Consider the following 21,888-nt stretch of genomic DNA (forward strand, 5'->3'; position numbering starts at 1 on the left):
AAGGCTGAAGAACCGGGAACAGCACGGAAGCAGTTGGTGCGGCAAAAGCTGATGGTAGAAGTAGGTAGTCGGTGCTGCCGCTTTGGGGAGCCGATGGCAGCACTGTGATATAGATGCAGCTAGGAAGCCGTAGAGAAGCTGGAGAGCCGGAGGTAGGAAAAGCCATAAATCTATACCACGAGGAGGAACAGAACGCTGACCATGCAGCCAAGCCGATGGAACCCACAGATACGCTATAGTCAGCGAGGCGGCAAAAGTCCAGTGTGTACAAATAGAAGGACGGACCAATAACGCTGCACTGAGGAAGACATGTCACTTCCTGAGGCGTGCCGATCACCTAGCAACAGGAGAAACTGGAGTAACCCCGTCCTGACTGGGTAAACTGCTTGAAGGAAACAAGTCGTGACCGCGACTTTTAACAGATTGTAGGACATAGGAAGGAGTCGTACGGGTAGGCCTCCTCTTGAGACTACTACAAGGTGTGTAAAAATAAATCATAAAGATACCTCTACAGGGATGGACTTTTAGAAAATATACTGAACGTGTTTTTTTGTTAAGACCGAACAAGGCATTTAAAAACTGTAAGAGTTTATTACTACTACAAGAAGATACATGTAATTGTTCTCCACAGCCAGGGCATTCTTCATAGATTATGTCCATTCTCGTTACCGTCCTTCAATCCCAAAGTACATAGGGAAAACCTCAGCACATCCATTTTCCTGGAGGAACTGATAGAGCTGTCCTAGATCCATGTGGTTTCCCCGGGTGCCGTGTACATCGAAGGCCTTCTCCTCTAGCGCTGGAAACTTCCTCAGCTTCTGGGTGGCTGTCTGTGTGTCTGATGCAGGGCAGGAGAGCTGGATATCTTCCTTATGTCTAATTAAAATGCGCTTCCAAGTCAGTTTTCTTATTCTGAGGATTCAAAAGACAAAATAAAGTAAATATTGCATTCATGTAAAGTCACGTGAAAAGCATTTATGAAACCACAAAACTACAGTTTTGTTAAGTATTCGGGCTAAACAGACAGACTGATATATATCTATCTACCCCGTCAAGGCATGGACTCCACGATTCAGATCTGAGAATTTAGAGGCCAAGTCAATACTTTGAACTTTTTGACATGTTCCTCAGACCATCTCTGCAGGGCCCATTATCCTGCTGTAAGAGGTCACAGCCATCAGGGAATACCGTTCACATAAAGGGGTGTACTTGTCTGCAACAATGTTTAGGTAGTCAGTACATGTCAAAGTAATATCTACATGAAAACCGGGAGCCACGGTTTTTCAGTAGAACATTGCCCAGAGCATCACACTGCCTCCACCAGCTTTCCTTCTTCCCATAGTGCATCCTGGTGCCAACCCTTCCCCAGGTAAATGATACATACACACCCTGCCATGGTGATTCATCAGAACAGGCCATTTTTTTTTTCATTGCTCCACTGCCCAGTTCTAACGCTCACGTGCCAGTTGTCAGCGGTGGACAGTGGTCAGCAAGGGCTTTCTGACTGGTCTGCGGATACACAGCAAGCTGCGATGCTCTGTGTGTTCTGACACCTTCCTATCATAGCCACCATTAACCTTTTCAGCAATTTGTGCTACAGTATCTCTTCCGTGGGATAGGACCAGGCGGGCTAGCCTTCGCTACCCACGTAGATCAATGAGCCTTGGGCGCATGTGTCTATCGCTGATTCACCGGTTGTGCTTCCTTCACTTTGAGCAGGTGCAGATGTGTCCCTATAAATTTTTGCTGCAATCGCGCTAAAAAGCCACTCCTGGCGCGCCAGGTGCCGCAAGACTTTGCCTACGCTGGGGCATCTTTTTGCACAGAAAATGCGGATTAGTCGCAATGAGATGTGACTAGGACGCACTAGTAAACTATGCTGATTAATTTGATATGCGACACTTGTATATCTGAGTGTGAGGGTTGGGTATGAAATGCTGACGGCCGGAAAGCCGTTTGACTATATCCCGACGCCACAAGCCCGAAAGGTGAAGATCCCGACTGGGGCTGGTAAGTACCCTAACCCTCCCTTCTCCCCGCCTTAACCCTCCCTTAGTGGTGCCTAACCTCCCCCAGGGGTGCCTAAACCTAACCTCCCCTCCGCGCACCCTAAACCTAACCTCCCGAGTAGGTGCCTAATCCTAACTGCCCCCAGGGGTGCCTAAACCTAACCCCCCCATCCCTGAACCCTAAACCTAACCCTCCTGGGGTGGTACCTAACCCTAAATCCCCCAGGGAGTCCCTAAACCTAACCCCCCCCCCCTCCGTGGCTAAGCACTAACACTGCCCGGCTTACCTTCGTTCGGGAAGCAGTCTGTCTAGATTCCGGCGTCAGGATTTCGACGCCTATCTCTAGTCCCACGTCGGTATTTAGATGCTGGGATTTAGTCAGATGGCTCCCCAGCCGTCTGCATTTTGACTGTTTCCCGGGTGTTAATTAGTCTCTGAATCTGTATATGAAGTACTACAATGTCGCGCCCGCAGCTTTTTTCATTCCAAGTTCTGTTGTGCTTCACATGCAAACTCAGGAGCACACAGCTATACAGGTGTCTCATATCACATTAATCAGCACAGTCTGCTAGCGCTTCCTAGTCGCATCGCATTGCGATTTAGATACATTTTCAGTGAAAATAAAGATGCAAAAAAGATGCTAGCGAATTGGATGCACGAGCAGCTTCTTCTGATTAAAATGATATGCGCCATGCCTATATTCTGTGTGTGACGGCGGGTGTATCTGCACGCAAAATGCTACATTACAGTGTCAGCATTTGAAGCTAAAAAGTCGCTCGGTGCTCACGCATTATGTTTAACAAGACTTATAGCGCATGGAGGTAAGATATATGTGGACACATCTGTATAAAGATGGATTAAAAAACCTCTATCTTTTCTTAGGTCAACTCTAATAAATCAATTGCATGTTTATTCTATACACCTTCTAACTTTAAAGATCAGAGGACCTCATTCAGACCCGGTCGCAAGCGCTGAGCGCTCGCAACCGGGTCGATGTTTTGGTCCTGCGTACACGCAGCGGCCACACTGCGCGTACGCAAGCCCCGGAGCGAGAGAGAGGGGTGGTTTCACAAATGGAGGCATTCCTTAAGGAACGCCTACCGTTTTGTTGGCGGCCGCACTGACATCAGCAGTGATGTCAGTGGGGAGTTTCCTGTTCAATTAGAGCAGGAAGCTCCCTGGGGCTTGCGGTTGCCGAGACCCAACCTTAGGGTCTCTTTGCAAGCCTCGATGGTCTTGACCGTCATGACCATCAACCTGGTCGGTCACTAAGCTGTGGGTGGTAACCCACAGCTTAGCTAGTGACCAGGAGGCCGCACAAAAAAATAGAAGCGGTCACCCTCATTCAGAACGAGCAATCGCTTCTTGCGACCGCTTCTGAATGAGGGCCAGAGTTTCACCCAATTGTAAAAACTCCCCTTGTCTTTCCTGGATTTGCTAGTCAGTCACCAAGATCAGTGTTCTCAACCCCAGTCCCCACCAGGTCATGTTTTGTGGATTTCTTTAATCATGCATAGGTGAGTTCATTTATTTTGATAGTGATTATCCCACGTTTCCACGTACAGAAAACCTCAAAACATGACCTGTTGGGGACTGGGAGGTTAGAACCACTGACCTAGATACACCTGGTATAAGAACTGGAAGGGTCTCACAAACTCACTGACACAACCGGCTCAAGCAGGGGCGTTTCTAGAGAGGAGGGGGCCCGTGTGCAGTCTCCGCCATGGGCCCCCTCCTCTTCGTTCAGCGGCCAACTGTGCACTGAGCGGTGCACGGTTTAGCGCCACACTTATAGACTCTGGGCACTAGAGTGTGCCCAGAGTCTATATCGCACGCGCAGGTCACCAGGAAAATGGCCATGGCGGTCAATTTCCCTGTGCTCCGCATGCGCAAACGTAGAGAAAATAGCAGCGGCAGCCATTTTTCAGCCATTTTTTTTTTTTTACAGATGCAGACACCGGAGCCTACGTGGGACTCCGGAGAGGTAAGTTTTATGGGAGTGCGGTGCTGGCCCTCCCTGCACCCATTATAAATATGCCCCTGGGCTCAAGCATACTGTGCTTCCAAATACCATGAGCAGGTCTAATATAGTTACACAAACAAAATGGTCTACTGAATAGTGAATATAAACTTAATACATTAATTTGGAGACCTGCAAACTTGGAAAGCTCCATGTTCCCTTCTGTTATAAAACAACATATATGTAATGTGACATCTTACATTTAAACATGCAGAAAATGTCCTGGACTCCGGCAGCTGAATTGTGGGTGGAACCATAAATCAGAGAGTACAGCCTCAGTTTATTAGGAACCAGTGACATCACTGGGACACCATCATGGTATTGTCGAAGCTGGATAATTGGCTGAGACAAGATCAGTCTAAAATTGAATCGTGGCGACGCCATCTTGCGACTGGCCGCAAGACGCCATCTTGGAAATGAGATCGCAAGACGCCATTTTGCGAATGGCCGCCCAAGAGCCATTTTAGATAAACTCACATTTAAGTACATATGGCGATATTACTAATAGCATCATGTGATTGCATCTTTCATCATTTCCCATATACACATTAATACGCACAATTGCGCTGTTAACTAGTCGCATATTAGCGAATGCCTAAATTCCTATATGAAAACACTGTTTAGTAGCTAAATGCGCACGCACCCGCACCAAGTTAACCAGCGTCTTTATATCAAACCCCGCATACTCACACATTACATATTCCCATACAAGGTTTCATAAGCTTTAAGGTATAAGATAAGTTTGTTCATTGAGTATAAATGCTATGAAATAAAGATTGTTTGGTAACTAAGGTTTTATACATGATAAGTAAGCCGTGTTTGGTTTTGTACTGATGCGTACTCTTTCCACAGTATTCCGGTATTATCGGTGGGGAGATCGCATCATGCATTCTCGACTATGATATGAATAACTGTTAGGATGTTGCATGTGGCGGGAATCTAGGGACCCTCAGTTGTCGGAGGCTGGGTTGTGTCTATTTGAATCAGCCGGTTAAATGGTCTGTAACAGATGGATCCCCCTTGGGAACCAATAGCATCAGCAACAAACGTCTCAATTGTTTTGTCTATTCCTGGGGGGTATAAACATGTGTGCTCCAACACTGGGTCTTTAGTCTTCGTGCTGAATGCTGATAGACGAGGGGTTTCTTGCTGATGCCTAACATCTGGTCCAGGAGCGCTGCGTATGTATACTGTACTTGGATCTGTATAATTCCTTTGCGCCGAATTGTGTCTGGATCAATAGCGTGTAACTGACTGTACTTTTAACTGAATAATACTTGTGCTTTGGAACCACAGATTCCAGGTCTTAAGTCTTTATTTACTGTATGACTGCGTACGCAAATTAGCGTCATCCTTAGAGGTTTATAGGTAGGATATTAGAAGGTATAGGCAGTGGTATATAGAGGTTCTGATCCAGTATCGTTAGTATCCTACATAATGGCTGCCTCTGCTCTACATAGGAGATTTGTGCTTCTTCTAACCACTCACCTGGACCAAAACTCCTCACAGGCCTCTTGTGCTCCTTCCACGCACACAATACCAGGCTTCCCGGGCATGCTGAACCCAGAGAGTCCCAACTCCTTCGACCATTCTAAAATATGTTTCCTTTTCTGCTTATTGTATATATGGTGACTGTAAATCCACAATCTGGTGAACACGGCTTCTTCCGAGGTCACTGTTCCTGGCTGGTGATCTGCAGAAGACATCGTATTCATGTAGGTGATAGCGTTGTCTTTCACCCACTCGCTGGCACTTAACATGCAGACATCGCCATTGCAGCTGCTTCTCAGGAAAGCGTTTAGATCGGAATTGAGCTGGGCTTGCTGCGACCGGACCAGGGACGGGGATCTATTTAAAAACAACAAAACTTCTTCAAAAAATAGCAGAGCCCCCGCCAGAATATTGCTGCAGCATTTTAAAGGATTAACAATTCTATTTAGAAAGCTGGGAATATACATCTTATATCAGGTCTCATCATAGACAGGTCCGTGCACATAACTCAATGCCACTCAAAGTGGAAAACAGAATAAAGTTATACAATAATAAAGAGTAGCATTATAACGCTGTTCCCATTGGAGTTCACAACGAGTATGTTGAAAGATTGCAATTGGGCAGAGCGGTTTGTAAAGGCTGATTTTGCATATGTTAAAGGAGTTTTCCACCTTTAGATAGCCTCTGCTATTTAGGAGTTCAGTTCCTGAGCCAGCCAGGCTGATACCTTGCAGAAGTACAGCGTTCAGCACAGAAACTGGAGACGTGGGGTATATTTACTATAGTGCATGTTTTTAGAAGTGGAGATGTTCCCATAGCAACCAATCAGATTCTACTTAACAGTTATCTAGCACCTTCTAGAATATAATAGCTAGTATCTGATTGGTCGCTATGGGCAACATCTCCACTTCAGTAAATATCCCCCTAGCATCCGAGTCACCCACTGCTGCTGTATGAAATGCCAGATGCAGTGTCCAGATTACTCGCATACTGTCCTTTTGTGGCTTTAGCGATACGACTTCTATGCATACTCGGTAACAACAGTGCAGCGGGACGCATGAGGCGGCCTATGCATTATGCTGCGTGCCAAACAGGGCTATTTGGTGCAATTTGAAAATAGGCACATGGCAGCTGTTTGAAATGTATATCTGCAGCCAAAGCAATTCCTTGGTGCAAACAAGTCACGTTCCTTTCCCAGGCACTTGTACAGCTAGAACTGGATTAATCCACCAGTGCTGAAGGATCTGTATACAGCAAGCAGCTAGTCACAGCAAATCAGGCGCATATTGCAGGGACTAGTGCGTAATAACAGGCACAGTGCAAAGTTGTAACATTTGGCTCTGCTCCTTACATATCTGCTGGTTGCCTGGGTTAGCCGAACAGTAGATTGGTATCACAACCGAGTTCAGCACCTCTCCGACGATGGTACTGGGCAAATGACAGCGGGGACCATCACAATCACATGAGGCAAAGGAGCTGAACACAACTCATACCAGATTACAGCTACTGCGATAAGTCTGTAACTGTTACCAGCCAGTAAGTGGGTTTTAAACTAATATTCACATTAAAGTTTGTAGACAAGTAGTTACAGTGATATTACAGAACATACATGTGCTCATTACCTGACTACGATTTCTGGCGGCACATTTGGATAGTGTGGGGGGTACGAGCAATGCATGGAAAGCACATGCTACAAAAAGAAGAGATCACTGTTAATTAAATGGCATAAATTAAATGATAAAGAAAACCAAAGGCAGGTTACAGCGTTTCATATGTATCGGTAACGGCAGTTGTGCAAAAAGGAGTCTTTATTATGGAGAACTTCCCATCCCTAAAAAACAACTCCTGAGTGCAATGTCAGCTCCGCCCACTATCAGTAAATAAAGAGTCCCTAAGTGATAAATCTATAACATCTCATGGTCTTTCAAGGTGTGTGTATGTATGTGTATGTATATATATATATATATATATATATATATATACACACATACATACATCTTTGAATGTCGCTAGTAGTTCTGTTATAAGGGGCAGATAGTAATTTTGGTGCAGTAGTCTTTTATAACCAGAAATCTGTGTACTAGTATGTATTCAGCATGACCCACCAGAACAGCCACCCTAAGCTCATGGGAACAGATTTGGGGACATATAAAGAAAATCGGGACTCTGGGGTTCAGAGGTGGAAGGATAAAAAAAAAAACACTGGGCGCTTTACTTATGCGCATGCATCTGAGACACCCTGCATATGTGTCCCGATAGTCACCGTTTTTGGACGCAGATAAGTATACACCCTGCGTATGTACCCTGACAGTTACCGCCGTTGGACGCAGATAGATAGACAGTCATGCAGTTCCGATAGGCATTCCTAGGAGGTGAGAGGTGGGTTTGGTTTGAGTCGGCTGGTGTGCCGGTGTCAGGGACTGCATCAGAAGACGCAGCTCCACTGACACCGGCAGCCAAAATACTGTCAGACATTCTGAGCAACCAGTGGGTTGTTTAGAAGTCTGATGGTGCGGCCGATATCCCCTTAATGGTGCACCACGGCGGATTAGAGCTGCAGCCGGTGGGCCTCTCAATAGACAGCCCATTGGCTGCAGCATGATTCGCAGTACCGGCTGCTCAGCGTTCACCACTGAATCAGGTCCTCTATGCAAACCTGTGAGATATCTGCTCTCAGTTGCTAGAGAATGTGGCTGCATCTGGCCAGTTTTACAAACTGGGCATGTGCCATAGTCAACATACGCATCTTGGCGCATTTGTGGGCGATTCCGAGTCAGACAAACTTTGGGCATTCCTTTTCGTCCATGATATGGGCATTTCTACGTGTCAACTCGGAAGAGGATTGTCTGGTGGCAGCATAGCCAGAGTTACACCATATTCTGAGCCGTGTGTACGCCAAAAGGATGCCAATTTCAGTTGCATCTCATGCGCCAGGCATGAGGAAGGTGCAACTACCAATGATAATGATGATCTTTGAATTCATGTACGGGAAAAGGGGGGTGTGGTGTGGTGCGATGCATTAAGACCTACGTACAGGCGCAGTACGATTATGTGTGTAAACCACCTGCAACGTGACCTGCTCGTGACTCAGAATCAGGCCCAAAATGACAGACCCTGTCTGGTTGCTAGGAGTTACAGCACATTTTTCTATTGCTCCACGTTTCATACATGTCCAGCCCCGACAATAAGGTCACATAGAGTGAGCTGCGCAGGAATGTGGGTGTTATACACAGATAACTTACCTGGATGTTGGCGGTATCACGGTCCTCCACTTTCATGGTAAGTGAGTACTGAATGTTGAATGTTGGCGTAAGTGAGCTGCGTCTTTCTGCATAATCCCTCAACTCTACCAGCGCAAGCTGGTCACTCACAGCAAACTCTTCTTCAGTGGGGAACATACTGGAGAGGAGATCTAGCTCAGAGATCTGAGCCTCGGCTTCCTCCTGGCTCATCATTCTTGGGGAGAGCCTAGATAAACAGGCCGGTAGTTGAAGCAGTACATAAATAATAATATAAAGCATGTACATTACACTTCACCTCATGTCAGCACACAGTGGAGGCAGCCATTTTATGGACTGTACCAATGCATCCGTTCAATTCACTAGAAGCAAGTGACATCACCAAAGTACTCCGTCTCCTTGTGATGTCACTACTTCCTAATGAGTGGATAAGCTGTATCCTTATGTACATTGGTTAAATATGGCGGCCACATCTGTGGCACTTTCCTTTTTTTTTTCTTATTATAAAAATTGCATTTATATAAAGAAAAACTATTAACGGTGTCTATTACATATCCAAATCTCCCTGTTCCTTTTTTTTTTGGTTTCGACAGACAGCTCTACATGGCTAATCCTCTTCATTGAATCTCAAAAGCAGTGTGCAGAGCAACAGATCGAGAAGGGGTGGGGTAGACAGAGCTTGGGCAGACTGAGGTGATCAGAGGCACTGGTAGTGTACCTAAGCATGCTACACAGATCTTGGTGCAGCAGGAAAAATTACTATAATGTCAGATTATTTGTACTTTAAATAATTGTCTTTGATATATATATATTAACTTATATAAGCCAGAGAAAAATAAAAGAGATCATTGCATTTTACTTACAGAAAAAAAGAGAAGTTATACTAGACAGCTGGACAATGCTGTAAACCAGGAGCATTACCCAGGGAACAGGTACTGTATCTATACTAAATTTGTCTCTACATTGGTAACATTGTCATTAACACACAGAAGACTGTATCCTACTAGCCTAGAGAAAGCAGTGCTCACCCGCTGTTGTAGCACACATCCCTGCTTCCTGGAGCAGCTGGAGTCACAGGTTCCCTGTCTAGGATAGGTGCCTGCTACAGCAAAGTTTCTACTGTACTTACCTATACCAGAACCTCCAGAGGTTTTAGCTACAAAGCATTTCCTCAAATGCAGCAATGACTAGAGTCCAAAGATCTACTCACAGCAGCTGCAGGGAAGGTCTACTAACCACCATCGGCAAATCAACAGGACCATTCTACTGATAGTGATAATGTGAAAATGATTGAGGTTCCGAATCCTTCAGCAACGATTACCAATTCCAAAATGGCCACATTCGGCTGATTCCGATGTGGCCATTTTGGAACTGGTAATCGTTACTGAAGCAACCTCGATTTTCACATTACCAGTCCACTTAATTCACCTGGTAAATATATAATATATGCTATTCAAACAAGGCATCATAATGTATTAGTGGTCTTTGTTTGTAATATGTGACTAAAGACTGTCACCTTGGACGCCATTTTGGCGTGGATCAGCAACCGTCATCAAGTAATGAAGTGGAGCAAAAATGGAGGACATCGTCAGAGCCTAATCACGGTTCCGTCACATTTTAGATTCGTGTCTCTATTTCAGTTGGTGGAACCCAGATATCCATCAACTCGCGTTTCCGTAAAATAGACGTCTGCGCCTCAATCCCGTAGATGGCTCATTGTCTTCTGTCCCCAATCTACGAACCATTTTGTGTGGGTCCATTCTCTTAAGCTCTTATGTGATTCTGGTCTCCGACAAAATGGACGATGCACGCACTTTTCGGCCCTTCAGCTGAAGACATTATATGTGCAATATGTTATCGACAACATAAGCTCTATCTTTGGCACTGCCTTGTGCTAGGCTTGGGGGCGGACAGCAGCCTCAGTAAGCCGGTGGGAGCAGCTAGATCTCCTTCCGTAAGCCGGTAGTGAGTAGAAGAGCCCTAGAGAATAGGTGACACGCGTGTGGACATTGTGTAACCTCTAGTACCCACTATTCTGGTATGTGCCAGCAATTCCTGCCAGCAGTGCTCCCTTATTGCCAGCATCACCACCATATGCCTGCACAGACCCTCTGAGGTAGGTGGGCAGAGTCATTACCTCCTTGTTGTAAGTCAGATAAGAAGTTGTAGTGGAATGCCGGTCACAGATTTGCTCAGCCTGTGTTGTGGCACTTTTCTTGGGGTTGGTCCTATTCAGCATCAGTGTCAGTCATGTATGTGTTTAGTATCCACCCAAATCACTCCATGTCACTTCCAGGAGCCTCTGCATTATGCCAAACTATAGCATTGAGTTATAATAACACCTGGCTCTATCACTCTGGTTGTTGTTATACCGAAAGTAAATAAGAAAAACTCACATGATTTTCTAATCAACCTTAATGGGGTAAAAGACACCTCGAAAATAATTTTTTACTGATTTAGTAAATATGGAAGATGAGCACAACGGCCCAAGGGGGAGATGTATGATCGGGTTGGGTACGGAATGCTGGCGCTCGGGTTTTCGGAGGTCAGAATCCTGACGCCACAATCCGACAGGTTTAAAATACCGACAACGTAGGTACCCAACCCCTAACTAAACCTCTCTACCCGCAGCTTAATCCTCCACCCCCTAATGCCTAACTGTAGCCCTCCCCCTAGCCCCACTACTTACCGTCGGGATGCCGGCACTGGCATTCTGAGTATCGGTATCCTGACAGCCGGCATATCAACTACCTCCCATATGGAACAGGTGGTTAACGTTCGGCAACTGCTTGGCCCTGCTTCACTCATTATGGAGGTGATGCAGGTCCAATTACCGACGGAATGTATTAAAAAGAACTTTTACCGAAGAGGGAGAGTATTAACTGGCCTGTCCGGTGGATTGTGCGCTCCCTCTTCGGTGTCTGACTGGAGCTTGAGCTGAATCTGCTGTGTATTCCGACAGCCGGGGACAGTGCTGTGGTGCGGCAACAGCAGCTACAGCTGTCAAAATTGATAGCTGCGGTTGTCAGAGTGGTCTGTGCCACTAACCGCTCATAACTTGCCAGACCACTTTGGCGCCCTATCTAGGCATAGCTCCCCTGTCATTCTGATCACTTCTCTACGTTTTTACATGCAGGAAAGCGGTAACTGCAGCACATAACGTGCAAAGTTCCCAAATTTACACCTAACACCCATTCATACATCTTCCCATTGGGGTTTACTCAAATCTCATCCTGGTCCAGAAACCGGAATGTTACTTCTGCAATCACTAAACGTTCAGGTGACGGTGAACTGGTTCAAGATGGGGTCCTTGAGGCTGGTCATCAACCGCACAGTGTTTGTGGACACATACTTGCATGCTCCTGTCAGGGAGGAACAGCAGTGTCTCCTCAGATTTGCTGGTCAGTCCCATCCCTTTCAATCTCGGGCCCTGTCTTTTGTCCCGGCCACAGTGTCGAGGGTACGCAGAAGGATTATAGCAGTGGTGGTTGATCTTCTCCGATCCAGGGAGATGATGGTCATCCCTTCCCTTCTGATCCAGAGATTCTGTTCTGGAGACAGCTGAGATCTGTTGGATTTTCATTTACAGAGATCCAACCTGACACATTCCCTGCAGATTATTTTCTTGTGTTTTTTTTTTTTTTAGTACTGTCAGACCAGAATCTTCTTACCAGAGGACAATGGGGGAGATGCACTAAGCCTTGGACAGTGATAGGATGGATGGAGATAATGTACCAACCAATCAGCTCCTAACTGCCATTTTTCAAACACAGCCTGTAAAAGTGAGAGTTAGGAACTGAATGGTTGGTACTAGTCTCCATTCTAGCACCCCGCACCTGTCACAACCGGTGCAGTTCCTCTTTCCTGTCTGGGGTGTGTCACTCAGCTCTGGTGCTTCTAGCACACACTGGTCTGTATATCAGCAGTTTGTTGCATCAGCTGAGTGCGCTAGAAGCACCAGAGCAGAGCGTGACACGCCAGACAGGAAAGAGGAACTGCACGGGTTGTGACAGGTGCAGGGTGCTAGAATGAAGACTAGGGGGTCTATTTATCAAGCAGTGAAAAGTGTGGAGAAGTGAACCAGTGGAGAAGTTGCCCATTGCAACCAATCAGCTCCTCCCTATTATTTTATAGACTCTACTTGATAAATGCTACTTGAGAGCTGATTGGTTGCTATGGGCAACTCCTCTACTGGTTCACTACACGCTTTTCACTGCTTGATAAATAGACATCTTAGTACTTTATCACACTCCAAGGCTTGGTACATCTCCCCCAATGTCCTCTTTCTAGAGGAGCTGGTGAAGTCCCTGTTCGCTCGCAAGCAGGTGTCCTCCTTCACTACAGTGCCAGTCTTACATTGGACCGTGACCGCTTTTGAGCATACCCTGCTCCCATAGAGATCACCTATGGACGTTTCCAGTTTCAGAGCATGAATGAGAAACTGTGAATTTTGTATTTGTTAAATCTTCTTCTCCGAATCTTATGGAGGACACTGGACGCCCTCTTTTTATTTTGCTCTTTGTTTGTGTTTCTGTTCATTGTTTGCTGCTTCCCAGTTTTCCTTGTTTAGATTGTAGTTTGTCTCCTCTCCCATCTATTGTTGGTAGTGTATTGAAAGTTCCAAAGCAGCCAATGGGAGCATAGAGGGGGAGGAGCTTGTGGCTTTGCCCAGCACCCAAGCTCTTGTTACTACGCTCTATGCTCCATTGTTTCCAGTGTCCCCTGACTCGGAGGAAGGGATTTACCAGAAGTACAGAAATCCCATTTTTTGACGACTCTGGTTAAAAAAACAAACAAAAAAAAAAAAACCTCTCTACATAAATCCAGGATTACAAAAATACTCTTGCTTATTCAAAAAGTTATAACAGGTAACACATGCTCCCAGATTGTAAAGCTAACGCCCGCCTATTTTTATGACGGACAATGAAATTAGTAATTTAATGATCTGTCCCTTCACAAAGAGAGGAAATAACCTGGAGTTATGAAGTGAGGCCCCTCACAGTGTCCTCCTGCTTTTCCCACTTCTTGTTTTTGTAATTACAGGGGAAAAGGCCTTTGGACATCACACACTAAAAAGAGCTGCTACACTTATTTTAAGCAGGGTACACACTATGCAATATATCGGCTGATTTTGCGATCCGCGAAGGATGGTAGCGACCATCGTATAGTGTGTATGGGCAAATCCTCCCAAATCATCATTTGATGAATTAGGTTTTTGCATAGTTTCATTTTTGATTTGCTCCACTAAAGATGGGACAATGCCACGGACGACGCAGTATTGTTACATGAAGCATTGTCGTACTGCGGATCGTGTAGTGTGTACGGGATGTAGTTGGCATCCCGCCGTGCGGGATGCTGACTGTCTAAATACCGGCGCCGAAATCCCAACAGGTCGGGATCCCGGCACCAGGATCCCGACTGCTGGGATCCCATAGGTAAGTATCAGGGTGTTAGGGGGAGGTTAGGGTGCGGGGTTAAGGTTAGGCACTAGGGGTAGGGTTAGGGTGCGAGTAGGGGGAGGTTAGGTTTAGACACTAGGGGGGAGGTTAGGTTTAGGCACCGGGGAGGGGGTGTTATTTTTAGTGTGCGGGGAGGGGGAGGTTAGGCTGAGGCACTAGGGGGGGAGGTTAGGGTTTTCACCGATGGAAGGGGTTAGGAAAACCCCTTTCTTCCCTATTGGTGTCGGGATTCTGGCTGTCAGTATTCTGACCAGCGGTATCCCGACAGCTGGGATTTCATACCCAACCCGTGTGTACGTCTGTGTGATGTGATACATTGTTACATTGCCGCGTTTCACCATTGTTCATGTCTGTACCCAGCTTAAGACAAGGAAGTGTCCACTTTTACTTCAGATAGCCAGCTTCCTTCTAACTGCCGAGAGTAGTAACAGGTCATAGAATAAATGAAATATAGACCGCGCTATTGCTGACAATTGATAAATGACACTGGAATGATCACAGGCTTCTCTGTATCATGTAACAATTTATTATACAGAAATTCTAAAAATGTAAACGTAGATAAAAGGTATCAAATATTGTTAATACCAATACAATGTACTGTAACTAATTATGGATAGTGATATTAGCAACCTATAATCACAGTGCTTCCTATCCAATTCACCCTTCTCATCAGCAGATTCAAACTTATAAATCACCGCGCTCCTATTAACTTGTCCAGACTGATTGTCCCAAATTTTTCTTAATAATAGATATACTGCAGTATTTCAGCATGGATATTGTTTGGAATTCCTTAGCTACTCAATGGGATATTTTTCCAGTAAATGTCCAGTTTGTTAGTGCAGGCTGGTGCTTGTAGTGCACCACTTCAGCAACACTCCACAGAGTTTAATTAGCCGTGCATCATGACCATATGTATAAATATCAACAGAGTCTATGGTAGATTATGACATTTGTAAATGAGCAATATGATCATATATCTGTACCAGTTGGTCGTGGATTTAATTCATAGATGCCCGTTGTACACTGGGCCCCCGCAGCAAATCAAATGTTTAGCTGAAATATTAAATAAATGAGCGGACCAATAGGCGCTGTCCCTTGAATGGAATATATCGGTCTTCTCTAGAGTCAGGTAATGGGAATGTACCCCTCTAGGGAAAAGAAAGAAATATAGACACAATATACTAATTAGTCCTTAGTGCCTGTAAACTACACATTCGGCAATCTGGAACAACTCCAAACTCACCTAATGAAGGTGAAATACATTCACTGAAAGGTATCTCTCGTGTTCTTACCCCTCCATATAGCAGAAAAGAAGGTATAGTGATGCATCTCCCCCTTGGGGATAGACTCGCCTGGGCACAGGTATAGGCGTTCCTCAAAAGGTTTCTTTATATCAGTAGATCCGTACATAGATTATGAAGGTATCGTGATCGTGGAACATCAAAAGATCCGGATGATTTTCATAAAAGTATTTCATTCCCAAAAAAAGTGTAAACGGTCAATAAAACAACAGGTCCTCCAAATGACAGATGGTCTCACAAGGCTAACATACCCTCCTCACCTGAAATGAGTTGGAATTAGAAAACTTAGCTGATGGGAAAACAAACTGAATGAGTCCATACAGATGGAGGGTCCCCTTTCACCACCAATGTGTTTCTGACCAATAGGGTCCTTCCTCAGGGTGTACAGGGACCTTCCAAATGTGGATATTTATACCCACTAATACAGGGCTTGACAAATTTTTCTAAAATCTCGCAGCCAGGAAGAAAGTGTAGAAGCCAGACCGCCGCCCCCCCCCCCCCCCCAAAGAAAAATACAGGAATGAGTGAGGAGCACAGCTCTGTGTGTTGTGCAACTGTTATACACACTATACTAGTCCACAAAACGTACGCAGTTGAATGGATATAGTAAAATGGAGGCCCCCTCACTGCTCTGCACAGCTCCCCCGGGGCCACATTCCTGAGCACCTACCCCCCAGGCAACCAGCCCCCACAGCCACACTACTGAGGGAGTACCCCAGGCAAACCATTGCTGTGCAGCTTCCACCCAGATAAACAACCCCCCCCCCACAGTTACATTACTGTGCAGTTAGCCCCCCCCCCCAATACCCACACAACTAGGGGGGTACCCGATGGCAGACCACTCTTCTGCGGCCATACCACCCCCCTCGTGGTCACACCACTATCCCTCCTGAAGCCGATTCGCAATCCCTGGCCATACATAGACCCTCTTACCGGAAAGCTTGATGCAGCTGGAGTTAGAATACAGCGGATAGCCGGGTCGTACAGGAGGATAAGCACAGACTGGGACAGACAGCAGGAGTTACAGCAGGCCCGGGATGGAGAGGATGAGTCAGCACAGGATGGGACGTACAAGAGAAACCAGGACGGACAGACACATCAGTCACCGGAGGCGACTCTCAGCACATGTCCTCTTGTGCATGAAATGACCACTGCAATACTACAGACACTAATCTGCACTAGGGCTGACGAGGGTCTGCTTCCGCCCTCCCTGCAAAATCTGGTAGCCAGGCAGCAAAAATCTGGTCGCCATGGCGACCTGGCCCCCAGGATTTGTCACGCCCTGCACTAATACATCATTATGCAAAGAAAGAGAGAAGGGTGCATGATAAATGTTTATCTCACCTTCCTTGTGAGATTATAGCTGTGGGTCCCAGTGTGCTGCTTCCCGGCTCTCTGTGTCTCGGTTGGTAACGCCGTAAGAGGATCTCGTACAGCCGCCCGGTTTTGTCTAAAATTCCGGGTGAATAACTTAATGGTTACTACTCCCGCCTTCTCCTGGAGTCACGGGTACACAGCCTATTGGTGGTAAAGGGCTGCCACTGGGAGGTACAAATATACAAATGGATCGCTGATTGTAATAGAGAAATAGGTTATTCCAAGGTAGTTAGGTGAACAAGGGTATCCCAATCCATGCGTTTCACTCGTACCTGGGAGCTTTTTCAGGACAGGTGATTTGTCAGCAATAGCGCGGTCTCTATTTGATTTATGGTGTTTCTTTATTATATGTCAGAATTGCAACTGACATTTAGTCCAGCTGCATTGCTGAAACAATTCATCTTTTTTATTTATATTGACCGTAAATATTTCTAGTACATAGAAAAAAATCTCTATGCATTGATATACCTCTCTATAAGCGCTGAGACTACTATAGCCTCCAGGGAATTGGATAGCTATAGTATCTTTTGTTCTTTAGTAACCGGTCATAGGCCTTCTGTATCCTTATTGATTGATATTGGCTATCACAAGGACAGCTACTTACAACGGGTTGAGGCCTGAAGGTGAACATCCCTTATAACTTCTTTAAGTGAATACATAAAGTACAGGTAGTGTAGCTTTAGCTATATGTGTTTAAATATGGGAGAGATGATGTATTGGTGAAATAGACAGGTTGGAGGATTTTATCCTTTGTGGAAAGTTTACGTATAATTATGCTGATCTCTTCTGTATATAGCTGTGAAAATTAAGCGAGTGCTCTTTCATTTAAATTTATCTAAGCAGTAGTTGCCCTGTTGATGTTGTACATCCCGCTATCTCATAATAAGGATTTGTCTGACCACAGATAGTGACTTTGGGCTCATATTGCCACTAACTGTCCCCATGAATCACTGCGTGCAATCAATAAGTTATGCAATACGTTATGCTTTTGGCTCATCTTTATTCCATTGTATTTTGTAGGAAGTGTTAAAACGGTGACATGGTAAAGAGAAAAGTGAAGAATCTCCCTGTGCAGGATTCCGTGGAAGCAGGTAGCATGATGTGTATGATTACGTGGAATGTACATTTAAAGCAGCAGTTTGTTTTAAGGCGAGACTAACCGGAAACGATGTCGGGAATGTGTAGGGATAATAGTTATGTCCCCTATATCACATCTGTGCGTTTGCTTTTTTGTTTTGTTTTTTGTTTGTTATTTTACTTTGCAAAGGCTGAGGGGGAAGTTGTATAAAAAATGGTGGTATAACATTATAGAACAGCAGTTCCCAAGTTGTGTGCCAAAGGCATGTAACATTTCAGGTTTTAAGGCTATCCATGGTTGAGCACACATTGGTAAATCAAAATGTCTGAGTTACTATGTAAAGCTGGGTACACACGTAAAGATTTTCTGTCCAACCATCCAACTAGTTGATTGGTTGGAATGAAAATCTGGTGCGGTATGAAAGCAAATGACAATCAGCAATTTGCTCCCAAACGCCGGAAAATGGACAAAAACTGTTGTTTGAACAAATTGTTTAGATTAAACATTTAACAAACTTGTCTGAAGACCATTTTCATCTGTTTTCTGGCATTTAGGAGCAAATTTCTGATCATCAGTTACTCCCATACATTACCAGATTTTCATTCCAACCAATCAACTAGTTGGCTGGTTGGACAGACAATCTTTACGTGTGTACCCAGCTTTAGTGTGGATATCCTTGAAACTGGGACTGTTAGTGTGCCTTGAGGACTATGGAATATGGGAATCTCTGTTATAGAAAATGGAGCACATACAAAAACTATTCTTAAAAGACAGTTTAAGGCAAAATTTTTCTTTTACAGAAAATTCCCTTTAGTCTTTCGGTTCTAATGGGGCGATTCAGTTGTTTTGGGCACCCGTAGCTCCCGTCTGAACTGACCGGGAGGATGCACACACTGCAGATTACTGCTCGCACCCTTCCGAGGGGTGAGAAGTCTCCCTAGAGTAGTGGTTTGGGGCCGGACGCACCTCAGCTGCAGTACGCCTGGCACTTGGCACAGGAGAAGCCTCTTCTAATCCAGTGCATTTGGGCGCGAGAATGCGGTTGACGTGACCAGTGCGGGGCTGGTTGTGCAAACATTTGTATAGCTCCAGTCTCTTTAGACGGGGGCTACGGACACCCAAAACAATTGACTCACCTGCTAAATATGATTTAATTTGTTCAGGCCACAAATGGCTACTCCTCCATGAATTGCAGCATTTGTGCTTTCAGAACCCACCTGTAAACACATCCGGAAGGGATTGGATGAGGGGACGGTGAAGAGAGCGCTGGTGAATGTGGAGTGGGACGCCTGTCAGGACTGCCAGACAGACTGCAAGGAAACTGCGAACGATGGAGAGGAGGAACACAGGGAACCGGACGTGGTCTGGCTGTGTCTGCGATGTGGTCACAGGGTAAGACTCCATCATACTTCTCCATATCACGACTATAATGGAAGCGTCATTTTACAGCCTGCACAATGGCTAAACCAGACCTTTTATTCAATCAGGACCTGTAGCAATCAATTATTTGATAAAGAAGTATTCACATGCTCCATCTATCTAATCACTGTCTCCAAAATTAGCTTCTTTGGGCAAAATTTACTAAGCGGTGGTTTGAAGTCGGTTTCTATTCTATTCTAAACCCCTGGGGGTTTGGTGGCGGGTTTTATTCTGTTCTAAACCCCTGGGGTTTGGTGGCGGGTTTTATTCTGTTCTAAACCCCGGTGGTTTGGTGGCGGGTTCTATTCTGTTCTAAACCCCTGGGGTTTGGTGGCAGTTTTGCAGTGGTTTCTAAATGACAGCCCTGTTCTATTCTATTCTAAAATGTGTTTTGATGGCAGTTTTGCAGCGGTTTTGGCCTTAGTAAATCTGCAGAAAGCAAAACCGCCGCCTAACCGCAGTCAAAACACACTTTAGAATAGAATACAATAGAACAGGGCTGTCATTTAGAAACCAATGCAAAACCGCCACCAAACCCCCGGGGTTTAGAATAGAATAGAAACCGCCACCAAACCGCCGGGGTTTACAATGGCATAGAAACCGCCGTCAAACCTCCTTTTAGTAAATTTTGCCCTTTGTCTGCCGCAGACAAATGGTCTATAGCGGAAAGAAGCCATATACTGTACTCTCTTCTCCCACCCAGGACCATGGACATTTCCACACATGATATATGGGTCCCCAGTCTGTATGGTCTGTCCACTAGTGACGTAATTGTGACCTCTAGCATATGTGTCAGTGGTGCAGAAGATTGCAGTAGTTAACTTGTTGCAGCGTATGAAAAGCAGAATAATTTTTGTGTGTTTGTTTTATTGTCCTTGCAGGGGTGCGGCAGATATTCAGAGCAGCAGCATGCGCTGAACCATTATAACACCCCAAGATCGGAGCCGCACTGCCTGGTGCTCAGTGTTGGGGACTGGAACGTATGGTAATATGTTAATCTCTTGATACATAAATTGGGGTATGACTTAACTGATGAGCGCTTTTGTTCAAAATGTACTGCTTGGTAAAGCCAAGTACACATTATTAAATGTCGTGATAGTTGGGTAACTATTTTTGAATGCAACATGGTTTTCCCTTTTAACATGCTACATTGATATTAGGTGGTTTGTTGTGACTGCTCACAAGCGGTGCTAATGATATGCAAACTTCTGTAAATACAGTCAGGTGCATAAATATTGGGACATTGACAGAATTTTCATATTTTGGCCTCTATTCACCACCACAATGGCTTTGAAATGAAACAAACAAGATGTGCTTTAACTGCAGACTTTCAGATTTAATTTGAGAGTAATTACATCCAAATCAGGTGAACGGTGTAGGATTTACAACGGTTTCTATATGTGCCTCCCACTTTTTAAGGGGCCAAAAGTAATGGGACAAACTAAACAATCCTAAATCTAACTTTCACTTTTTAATACTTTGTTGCAAATCCTTAGCAGGCAATTACAGCCTGAAGTCTGGAACGCATAGACATCACCAGATGCTGGGTTTCATCCCTGGTGATGCTCTGCCAGGCCTCTACTGCAAATGTCTTCAGTTCCTGCTTGTTCTTGGGGCATTTTCCCTTCAGTTTTGTCTTCATCAAGTGAAATGCATGCTCAATCGGATTAATGTCAGGGGATTGACTTGGCCATTCCATAACATTCCACTTTTTAGCCTTAAAAAAACTCTTTGGTTGCTTTTGCAGTATGCTTCGGGTCATTGTCCATCTGCACTGTGAAGCGCTGTCCAATGAGTTCTGAAGCATTTGACTGAATATGAGTATGTAATATTACCCGAAACACTTCAGAATTCATTCTCCTCCTTTGTCAGCAGTCACATCATCAATAAATACAAGGGAACCAGTTCTATTGGCAGCCATACATGCCCACGCCATGAGACTACCACCACCATGCTTAACTGATAAGGTGGTATGTTTTGGATCATGAGCAGTTCCTTGCCTTCTCCATACTCTTCTCTTCCCATCACTCTGGTACAAGTTGATTTTTGTCTCATCTGTCCATAGGATGTTGTTCCAGAACTGTAATGTCTTTTTTAGATGTTGTTTGGCAAACTCTAATCTGGTCTTCCTGTTTTTGTGGCTCAACCAATGGTTTACATCTTGTGGTGAACCCTTTATATTCACTCTTGTGAAGTCTTCTCTTGATTGTTGACTTGGACACATATACACCTACCTCCTGGAGACTGTTCTTGATTTGGCCAACTGTTGTGAAGGGGTTTTTCTTCACCAGGGAAATAATTCTTCTGTCATCCACCACAGTTGTTTTCCGTGGTCTTCCGGGTCTTTTGGTGTTGCTGAGCTCTCCGGTGCATTCTTTCTTTTTAAGAATGTTCCAAAGAGTTGATTTGGCCACAACTAATGTTTTTGCTATCTCTCTGATGGGTTTGTTTTGATTTTTCAGCCTAATGATGGCTTGCTTCACTGATAGTGACA

General features: G+C 45.0%; 2 protein-coding genes across 5 annotated transcripts in view; one reads left to right on the forward strand and one right to left on the reverse strand.

Annotated features, from left to right (window-relative positions):
- Positions 1-470: 470 nt before the first annotated feature.
- Positions 471-10,356, reverse strand: RWDD2B (RWD domain containing 2B). 4 transcript variants are annotated; one of them, XM_088481694.1, is made up of 5 exons: positions 10,277-10,356; positions 8,764-8,989; positions 7,144-7,211; positions 5,519-5,878; positions 471-912 (listed from the first exon to the last, which is right to left on the reverse strand). In XM_088481694.1, the coding sequence occupies exons 2-5, from the start codon at positions 8,974-8,976 to the stop codon at positions 666-668; spliced, it is 888 nt and encodes a 295-aa protein (XP_088337820.1). In that variant the 5' UTR covers positions 8,977-8,989; positions 10,277-10,356; the 3' UTR covers positions 471-665. The 4 variants fall into 4 exon arrangements, with proteins under 4 accessions (XP_088337820.1, XP_088337818.1, XP_088337817.1 ...); XM_088481692.1 differs by lacking the exon at positions 10,277-10,356 and adding an exon at positions 9,890-10,061; XM_088481691.1 differs by lacking the exon at positions 10,277-10,356 and adding an exon at positions 9,971-10,043.
- A 302-nt stretch (positions 10,357-10,658) lies between these two features.
- Positions 10,659-21,888, forward strand: part of USP16 (ubiquitin specific peptidase 16) — a 34,498-nt gene continuing 23,268 nt past the window's right edge. The window contains exons 1-4 of the mRNA XM_088481695.1: positions 10,659-10,876; positions 17,918-17,988; positions 19,186-19,367; positions 20,276-20,379. Of these exons, the coding sequence (XP_088337821.1) occupies positions 17,937-17,988; positions 19,186-19,367; positions 20,276-20,379 (338 nt within the window). The 5' untranslated portion in view covers positions 10,659-10,876; positions 17,918-17,936. The remainder of the gene's footprint in view (positions 10,877-17,917; positions 17,989-19,185; positions 19,368-20,275; positions 20,380-21,888) is intronic.

Source organism: Taudactylus pleione, unplaced genomic scaffold (assembly GCF_031769625.1).
Source record: "Taudactylus pleione unplaced genomic scaffold, aTauple2 ptg000276l, whole genome shotgun sequence".
Taxonomy (NCBI): domain Eukaryota; kingdom Metazoa; phylum Chordata; class Amphibia; order Anura; family Myobatrachidae; genus Taudactylus; species Taudactylus pleione.